We start from the raw sequence: 10,588 nt of genomic DNA on the forward strand, positions 1-10,588 counted from the left end.
AGTGGAAAACAACTTAGTTCGTTAAAGAAAATGCAATAACAAACTCAACTTTACTTATATAATAAAGTAATATAGTTTTTGTGGGTGATTCTCTAACCGACGCCCACCACTATGAGCCTAAGTGGTGATATAACATCTTGCCCACGCTGCCAGAACTGTCCTCTATTTTGCCGTCATATAGAATGCTTAACTTAGTGGATCCACTAGTCTATGCTAAAAGCATCTTAAGGAGTCATCTAAAAACTATGATCCTTTACTACCCATGATGGCTACATGGTTTATGGAGACTTGAGTTAATATGAACTCGCATCCCCATATCGGTGCTCAATACTACTCCCAAAAATATACTTAGCTCATATGTTTTAAAAACAATCTTCTTTCTTTGGTTTGTGATAATTACTTAAAACTTAGTATAAAAGCTCTCTTGGAATTGATTGTCACGCCCCGAGCCTACACCCTGGACGGGACCGGCACCCGGAGACCATTGCTGGCCCTAAGCGAACCCTTGGCCTGGCTTTCTTAACTCAACGGAAACTTAACTCAACAGCACAACTAAATGCAATGAAAGGTTATAAAACAACCAACTGATAAAATCTGGCCAAAAAGGCAACTCGAGTCTCAAAATAGAATATTATATATATACTTAAATGAGAGACTCAAAACTAACTGACTGACTGTCTAATGAAGACCTCTAAAATACTGAGATGGATGTTGGGACAGACCCCGCAACATCCTAATAAAACAAAACTAGGAACACAAAATATCCAAGGTCCTCCGGAAAGCAAGGAGGCTCACCACTGACTCTGGAGTGCTCAGCTGGATCAACGGCGTGCTGGGTGCTGATCCTGGGTACCTGCGTTTGCATCATAAGACGATGCAGGCCAACTGTCATCAGTACATGGAATGTACGAGTATGCGAGCTGGAAAGCTAAACCACAACTTAAGCTTGAAAGGAATACTAGAGAACAATTACCTTGGCTCTGTACGACTCATGATTAACTGAACTCAATATATAAAGCAATAAGACACATGCAATATATAAAGCTTGTAAAACAGTTTAAACAACTTAGCTTATAATTGATAAAGCAATAACGAACTCAACTTTACTTATATAAGAGTAATATAACTTTAATGGGAGATTCTTTAACCGACAACCACAACTATAAGCCCTAGTGGTGGTACAACGTTTTACCTCACGTTGCCCAAGGACCATCCTATATCTGGCCGTGATATAGGAAGCTAACTTTACTAAGTGGATCCACTAGCTTAACTTACGGGATCATCTAAAAAGTATGACCCGTTAAATCCCATGTTGGCCGCATGGTTCTTATGGAGAGTTGAGTTAATATGAACTCGTGTCCCCAACTCGGTGCTCAAGACTACTCCAAAATATACTTTAGCTCATTAAGTGTTTTAAAACACATTCTTTCTTTAGTTTGAGATAATTACTCAAAATCTAGCCCAAAGGCTCACTTGGAATCGATGTTCTCTTTTTCTTGAAAACTAGCCCAAAGGCTCTTTTGGAATCATAGTTCCTTTCTTACTTAAATGTAAAAACATTTAGAAACTTCTTTGGGAAATACATAGTTCCCTAATAACTTTTGAGAAATGAACTTGACTCTTACTCTTGACTTAACTTGAAACTTGAGACTCTTCACTTGGCTTGAACCTCTATACCCTTTTCTTGACTTGAAACTTGAGTCTTAAAAATGAAGTTAAAACGTTCAATAAAGGCTCTTGAAAAACTTTAGAACTTGCTTGACTTGCTTAACTTCTAAGCTTAACTCTTAACTTCACTTGACTTCTAACTTCACTTGACTTGGAAACTAACTCTCCTTGAATTGGATTATGAATTCAAGGTGTTTGATCACATGTTATGGATGAGTTCTTAACGTTTAGACGTACTTTGGAATGCCGGAAACAACTATGAAACATAGGTACAATACCATGGAACATGCAAGAACAAGTGGGGAATGAATGGGAAAGGTTGGCGTCCTTGGCGCTCTGAGAGGCGCGGGGCGCCAGCCCTAAAAATTCAGAGGGAAGGTTGGGGTGCACTACTAGGCGCGCCGCCCCAAGGGGGAAACTTCAGAACCCCTTTTGTGGTGCGCTGGCAGGCGCGACGCCCCAGCTTTTTCCCCAGAAAACTCGACTTTTCTCCTTCCTTTTTCCAACTCTAAACCTCAAAGGTTTCACTACCAAACACTTAGGATCATAAACCCCTCAACATACACTAGATTTCAACTCAAAAACACAACCGAAAACATGTCCCAAATCAACAAGGAACTTCAACAACACAATCAACAACATCAACAACACAACCCAACAACTTCAACAACACAACCCAACAACTTCAACAACATAACCAATCTTTTCTCAAAAATAAAACGAGTTAGGCGTGTGGAGGAAAGGATCAACCCAACACTATGAACTCACATACCTAGTAGGGATCACCCCCGACGATATCCATGACGGAAACTTGCTTGATCTCCTCTTTCTCCTTTTCTTCTTCTCTTCTTCTCTCAAAACCCTCACTCTCACTCTTTAAAAAATGGGACAAACTGATCTAAAAATTAGTCCAACACTACAATATAACCAAAGGAATTGGTTAGGGAAAAGACCAAAATGCCCTTAAATTTCCGGACGGATCCCTGCCTACTGCCCAACTTCCAAAGGGCATAACTCACTCATACGAACTCGGAATCGAGTAAACTCGGTGGAGTTGGAAAGATCATTCCAAGAAATTTACAACCATAACTAGAACTACACCTAAATCATCCTGAGCTAGAAGTTATGACTGCTCAAAGTTGGCCAAAACTCACCTTTTTCCCATACTTAGCCAAATTTCCAGATTTTTAAAAATTCTTTCCAAAAATGAAAATTTCCAATTTTTAATCCTCTTCGTAGTTATTTTAAATTGTCGGATGTTACATCGATGTTCCCTTTTCTTTCTCAAATGTGAAAACATTTATAAATCTTTGGGAGTACTTAGTTCCCTTATAGCTTTTTGAGAAATGAACTCAACTCTTTACTCTTTGCTTAACTTGAAACTTGAGCCTTAAAACGAAGTTAAAATGTTTGTTAAAGACTCTTGAAAACTTTAAGAAACTTTGCTTTGACTTGCTTCTTAACTTCTAGACTTAACTCTTAACTTCTTTGACTTTGATCTTTACTTTCCTTGAATTGGATTATGGATTCAAGGTTTATGATTTTATGTTTAGGGATGATTTCTAGATGTTTAGAAGTCATTTAGAGTAGTTAGAATCAATGGAAAGTGTTAGGACACTTTAGAATAACTACCCCAGGCTAAACAACAAAAACTGGTGAAAAACGCTAATCCGGGCGCGTACCTGGCGCGCCACCCCAGGCCCCATTTTACTGGGGCTCATTTCTGGTGCACTGCTGGCGCGCCACCCCAGCCTTCCTGGCGCTATGGGGGCGCGTCGCGCCAGCCTCCCTTCAGGAAAAATTCAGACGAACTTTTGATCGCGTTTTCTTACCCTAAATCATTCTAATCCGATTCTTTTTCCCAAATTCACTTTAGACTCATGTACCCATATCATATACACAAAAATCTAACTCAAACAACTCAGGGAAACAACACTTAATCATCAAGAAACTCCTAAATCCCAAGTACTCATATTCAAGAAGGAAATCAATACAAGAACATCAGTTTCTCAATCATTTCAGGACGAAAACACGTTGAATTAAACATTCTTGGCGCGTGGGTGAACTAACCCAACACTATGTGATCTCACATACCTTGTAGGGATCACCCCCGACGAAATCCACAAGCTAAACTCGACGATCTACTTGCTTCTCCTTCTCTTTTCTCCTCTTCTTTCCTCTTTTCTAAAACCCTAACTCCTTTCCAAAAGCGTAAGACTGACCAAGTTCAGTTTAGACCCTTAATTAATTCACTAAAACGAATTAAAATAAAAGGGTAAGGAAAAGACCAAACTACCCTTCAAAAATACGGATTTGGACTTTCCTTAATCCAACAGCCCAACTTCTAAAGGGCATAGCTCACTCATCCGAACTCGGAATCACGCAAACTTGGCGGCGTTGGAAAGATCATACCAAGAGATTTCCAACCATATCTGGAAATACACCTAAATCATCCTGAGCTAGGAGTTATGGTCGTTTAAAGTTGACCAAAAACTCATTTTAACATACTTATAATTTTCCAGATTTCCTTATACCTTTCAAAAATGACTAATTCCAGATTTTAAACTTCTTTCTAGTTGCGAGATGTTATAGTTAGACCAAGAATGAGGTAAAATTGAACTCTTTCTAATCTAGCTTAAAATGAAATAGACCTTTTATTATATGATACTTATAATTAGCAAAGTTGAATGATTTTTTTATTACAAAAATAATTATTTTAACATTTTCTACTCTTTTTTATCTAGCGTAAAAGGGACGAAAAAAACATTTATGATGAGTTAGTATTACTAACCACTCTTGTGGATGGTCAAATAAATTTCAACTTCAAATTATAGAAAATGTGAATAAGTTATCCTCCAAATTTGTTCAAACATTTGATAAATTATTAAACCTGAGTAATCTCAATTATCTAAAACTTCTGATTCCTTAGTAAAGTTCAATGATTTTTGTTACTATAAATTACAAAACCCAGTTAAGTAAATTTCAATGATATATGTATAAAAACTGAATAATTTTTATGTTGCAACTAATAATCTAGTAAAAATAAAATAAAATAAAGACTATGTTATCACGTGTGAAATCTAAAGTACTCTGTTTTTTCAAGTTTCATACGTGAATTATTAGGTATGAGAGTTTCTTGCCTAAATTGTGATCAACTATATATCAAAACGTACCTCAGATCATCTATATGTTGTTCCCTTATTCTACCTAAAATATCATCACCATTAAAATAGGAAAATTGAACAATTGTCAAAATCCATAAACATGTCTTTGGAGACGCCTTCCTCCGAATGTTTCTTCCAGTATTCAATCACTTTAATTTGGTCATTGTTTTGCTATGGACATTAGGCAAGGGAATGACGTTTGAAACACAATCTTCTTCAATCATATTCTTGAAAGCTTGTGACCTTACCGCTATCGCCTCGTCCAGTACAAATACCTTATCATCACAAGTCTTTAGAGTTAAGAACTTTGTTAAAGAAGACATGATGATAAAAATATATTTGAATAAGAGACGTTAATTTATTTTTGTTGAGAATATTATTGAAAGGAGATTTGAATGATTATAATGTCTGAGAGGTTTGAAGGGCTTAATTTATAGAGCATTAGGTTTTCACTGTTCTAGTTGAAGTAGGAAGTCAAAACGGAAAAAAAAGTTCATGGGAATATTTATGGAGACTATTGCTTAAAAAAAATAATCTTGTAATTGGAGTTAATGGGAATCTGAAAAATCCAATCTTTATCACTCAAAACATATGTAACAGATAGGAAGATGGTGATAGGTACAAGAAAGCTTTTGTTGTGTATCTTCTTGTAAAAGCTGAAGTTATTATAACTTTGGAGAATGGTGTTTGAGTAGTTGTAGACACATCTTTAAGCTATCACTAAGTTTTCTTTTTTTATACCCTAAACAAGAGGAAAATTAAGACTCTACCTAATTTTCTCAAATAATATAACTAGCTTTAATTTCTTTCCAACTAACCTTCTTATTCGTGATTTTTTAAAAAGACATGTAAAGAGAAAAGTCTAATATTTAATATGAGACGGAGGAAGTAACGTTCATCATATTATTTTACTTGTATGTTAATTATCCTCCCAACATGAACGATATAAGTGGAGAGACTATTCTAGGTCTTATGATTTAGAGAGAAAAAATGCATCATTATCCCATTCAACTATAACACATTTTTTAAAAGACACTGAAACTTTGCAAAGGTCCTAGCATCCCCTTAAATAATTTAAACGTGTTAAAAATATCCCAAATTTCGGTCAATCTCACGTATAAGAAAGAAAGTGCCTACACACACCAACTATTACCTACCACGTGCCAATTATTTTTTAATTTTATTTTCATTTATTTCTCATTCTATTTTTTTAACAAAAAATTCTCTTTACTTCTTCAATTGTTAATGTGCGTTGGACTGCTGTAAATCCAACCTTTTTCCTCCCCTTCGCCACCGTCGGCTTCACTGCTCTAACTCCATTTCAACCATTTAATTTTTCTATCATCCAATCATAGTTGTATGGGGTAACGGAGGAGGTCATGTAATCTAAATTATTTGAATTGGATATCTATTGAAATATGTCATTAAAATGTTTCCAACCTCGAATTCATAATTTAATATGTCGCAAATGTGAATTAGTCATTTCTAGTGAATATACAATATATTAAAAGAATTAAAACATTGAAAGTTGCTCAGATATATATATCTAATTTAGGACTATTTAGAGGAGATTTGAGTGAATAACATATCTAAAAGGATAATGTTTTTTTCTCAAATAACATAACAAAGCTTTAATTTCTTTCCTACATAATTTATAAATCATTCAAAACCGAGCAATATTTCTTCAAAAAGGAACAACAGAAGATAGAACTAACAAAAATAAAATAACAATAAAAATAGGATATAGCTAAGGAAATAAGGGAAATATTATAAAATCATTCAAAAGCCCAAGCATTCTCTCTACGGACCTCCTCCTCTTCCTCTGGAGTATAATCATTCATGATACCAAATACTTCACGTATTTCCTCTATTGGTTTCCCTTTGATCCTATCAGCAAATTCTTGGATTATTACCTCCTTTAACTGCTTATCATCAAAAATATTAGCAGCCAAGAGAACACAAACTAATTCTGATTGGTTCATCTTCAAGAAATCCTAATCAAAACTCTTTAACTGATCTTCCGTAACACCTTCTTCCGAATATTTCTTCCAATATTGAACAATTTTGGTCATTGTTTTGCCATCAACATTAGACAAGGGGATGACATTAGAAGTACTATCCACATCTTGTACCATGTTCTTGATGACTTCTGACCTCACAGCTACAGCCTCATTGAGTTTGAATTCCTCACCATCACTAGTCTTGAAAGTTATGAGTTTTTCTGAAGACATGACAAAGAAAATAGAAAGAGCTATGAATGAATGATTTCAATACATGAGACTAGCTTGGTCTTTTATAGTGTATTAGGTTTAAATTACTTTCCAAAGTTGTGGTAGGAATATGGAAAGCTAAACATTACATTGACCAAAATTTATTATTTTTCCTTTTTTGATGTTTAATTAATTTTGTTTTTAAATCTACCTATTATGTCTTAAATTATTATGATAATGATATAATTTAAAGTAACAAGGAAAGTTCTAAACTCATTGTTCTTTAATCATCTACTAAAATACGAATCATTTCTGATTATTAAAATCCCTTTGTTTGACTACATTTTTGATAAAAGTAATCGGGAAACTAAAACAATAGAATGACCATTTGATCATTTACTGATTATGTCTATGTCTACTCGGATCTTCTTCGGGCAATTGGGTAAGTTTAAATAAATAAAATTTGACATCGTCGCAACTATTCATTATTTTGAGTGAATAATATATCTAGAGAATAGAAATATTGAGAGTAGCTAATAATAACTAAATTTTGGATTGTTTAGTGGAGACTTGAATCAGATGTTCATTGAAATCGTTCATTAAAAGCTTTTGAATCTCAAAATTTAAAATTTGATCTACCGCAAATTTAAATTGATTATTTCTAGTGAAAATATAATATACTAAAAGAATCGAAACATTGGGATTTTTTCATATGTATAATTTAGGACTATTTAGAGGAGATTTAAGCTAGTCGGTATTGAAAAAATTCAACTCATGAGGAAGATGCGTTGTAATGTATAAATATTATGTAACTGTGTTTGTGATTATTTATACATATCTAATGTAAGCTATACATCATACATATATACAATCTTACACTATTTATATAATATTGATACATTACATATACATTCATCCATTTAATTAAATAAGAATTTGGTCAATGATACGTTTACTTGAGAAGCCGTAGTAAATATTGCCCTTTGGAATATTACTAGTTTGTTTTCATACAATTGTAACAATTGATTTGTTCTATTGTAATATTTTAAGCTCATCAACTATCACATTGCAAGATGCACTATATATTGTGCAAAATGAAAGATAATACATATATAGGTTCATCCAATAAATATTTTTTAGTTTCTTCACCCAGTGTTAACATCCGCATTAAAGTTTAATTAATTTGAATTCACGCCAAGTAGGATCTCACTCGGACTATAGCACTTTTTCTATACATTCTTCCAACAATTTTTCTTTATATCAAGTCAATTGGATATGCTTTAAACGAAAATAACTCAAAATTATTAAAAAAAATAAATGTAGATAGTTCTTTTTTATATATCAAATTCATCTTTTAACCATTTGTCAGTGTACCAAAGTCTGCATCAGTAAAAGATGCAGCATATCCGGTGGAAGGAATGTAAGTACATATGAAATTGTATTGTATGTAAAATTGTGGAATGAAACATAACATATATATCAAGATCAGTATAAGCAACTAGCATAATCATAATTGTGACAGATGAAGGTTAAGAGATGAGGTCGTTCAGACTGCCTTAGGGATACCTCTTTTATCATATTTTAGTTTATTATGAGAGGTTAATAGTGTAACCAATATAAACCATCATGTGAGCGCATGGAATTTAATCTCAACCCGATCAACTAAGATATCTCATACCTTACCGAGTATGAGACATACGCGTACATATCATATTAATTCATAACTAGTCCTTACCATGAGCATAAAAGGAGTCACATGAACCAACGATACGATCCTTAACCTATGTCGACAAAAGTAGTCAGTAGGAAAGGTTTGAACTTGACTTTGTGATAGAGATCCCTTGTGACTCTAAACCACATCTGATATACTTCTCACACATAGGAATGAACCTTAACACATGTATATGTAGGATATAACCCGACTCAAGTTAATACACTCATGACGAATGATTCAGATCTTTAGCATAGATTTACAATGTGTTGCAACTACACTAGCGCTGACAATTTTAGTCCATATTTATAAAATCAATCCATTTTATTCATATTTCGATGAGTTGGATCACTTATATTTCGGTTGGATATGTATGAATTTCAAATCTATTGTTAACCTATAAGAGTATCGACACATATGGGTAAAATACAGGTATCCATATTTGACCATGGTAAGCCAATTCAAACTTGATATATTTCTATAAAAAGGAACCAAAAATACATATTTTAATTAATTGAAGGTTAAATATATTGAGTCATTTTCTGGAAATTTGTATTATCATATCCGTTCCTAATGAAATCATATTTGTCTCTTCTTATGCTTTCAGATTAGTTTTATTTACTGTTTTTTCGCCTTTTTTTTCTTTTTCTTTTTCCATTATTTTTCTTCCAATTTTTTAATGCAAAAATAAAGAAATATAAATCGATCGGAAGAAGTCATTTAAAAAAAAATGCAACGAGGTTTATTGTACACCACCTTATTCTGTAATTTTTAATTATTTTTTTGTAAAATTGGACTACAAGAATCTATTGTATGCTACCTTACCCTGCATTTCTACAAGAAACTATTTTCTTAGCTCGAACTTATAACCCCCTAGACAAGCTTAGTCTGAAATTGAATCTTATAAATGGTGATGAATATATCTTTAGTAAGTTTATATGATATCGTTTTATTTATTTATAGAATTTCATGAAAATAATGTTATTTTTCTTTTAATTTTGTTTTAACAGATTTATTTGACGATTTAAGTGCGGAAATGTAATTATACATTTATAATATCATAATTAATAAATACACTTTAAAATATACTTTAAAGACATGAAGAAAGAAATAGATAAAGAAGAAGTAAAATAAAAAAGAAAAAGAAATGAAGAAGCTAATTAAGAACTTAGTAAAATTTTCCACGAATGAAAAAGGAGTAAAAATTTTAATTATGATCTCATCTGATGATGGTATGGCCGAGGTGGCAAAGATAGCTGATTTCGGACTTTCCATAACTTTGGAGTAGAACTGGAAAGAGAACGTGGGGTACAGAGGAACTAAAAGGTACATGGCACCTGAAGCTCTAATTAAGAAAGAATACTGCCCAGGAGTTGATATTTGGTCACTTGGATGCACTGTTTACGAGATGATCATGGGGAAACCCCTATGGGAATCATTCAATTCAAATCAGATGTTGGACCGAATTAAGTATGAGGAACCAAATATTGAGAATCCCAAACTGTCTACAGAGGCAAAAGATTTCCTGAATAATTGTCTGGTCAGGAATCCAAGTGCGCGTTGGAGTGCAGACATGCTCTTGAATCACTCGTTTCTGAAATGAGCTGACGATGTCCAGCCTCCAGATACGAAGAAGAGGCAATGTGATGGCATGTCCTTGTTACGCAAGAAACGCACAAAGACAACATTTAGGACACAACCACACATTCGTGATTTGGTTATACAACTTGATTCAGATTCCAAAGACCGAAACTCGTGCCCAAATTAAAGTTGCTAGCTAGTTTCTGATTGACTATAAAAAGTTGGTTTGTAATGTATTTAAAGTAAGAAGTAGA

General features: G+C 33.6%; 1 protein-coding gene across 1 annotated transcript; it reads right to left on the bottom strand.

The window, feature by feature from the left end:
- Positions 1-6,607: 6,607 nt before the first annotated feature.
- LOC107059179 (SKP1-like protein 1B) lies at positions 6,608-7,063 on the bottom strand. Its single transcript, XM_015305642.1, has 2 exons — positions 6,862-7,063; positions 6,608-6,801 (listed from the first exon to the last, which is right to left on the bottom strand). The coding sequence occupies exons 1-2, from the start codon at positions 7,061-7,063 to the stop codon at positions 6,608-6,610; spliced, it is 396 nt and encodes a 131-aa protein (XP_015161128.1).
- Between the last annotated feature and the right edge of the window lie 3,525 nt (positions 7,064-10,588).

This window comes from Solanum tuberosum, unplaced genomic scaffold (assembly GCF_000226075.1).
Source record: "Solanum tuberosum cultivar DM 1-3 516 R44 unplaced genomic scaffold, SolTub_3.0 scf00871, whole genome shotgun sequence".
Taxonomy (NCBI): domain Eukaryota; kingdom Viridiplantae; phylum Streptophyta; class Magnoliopsida; order Solanales; family Solanaceae; genus Solanum; species Solanum tuberosum.

Coding starts and splice junctions, on each gene's coding strand:
- LOC107059179 (XM_015305642.1), bottom strand. CDS start 7,063: ATGTCTTCAGAAAAACTCATAACTTTCAAGACTAGTGATGGTGAGGAA. Junction 6,802..6,861: donor GAAGAAATATTCGGAAGAAG/GTGTTACGGAAG, acceptor TGAACCAATCAG/AATTAGTTTGTGTTCTCTTG.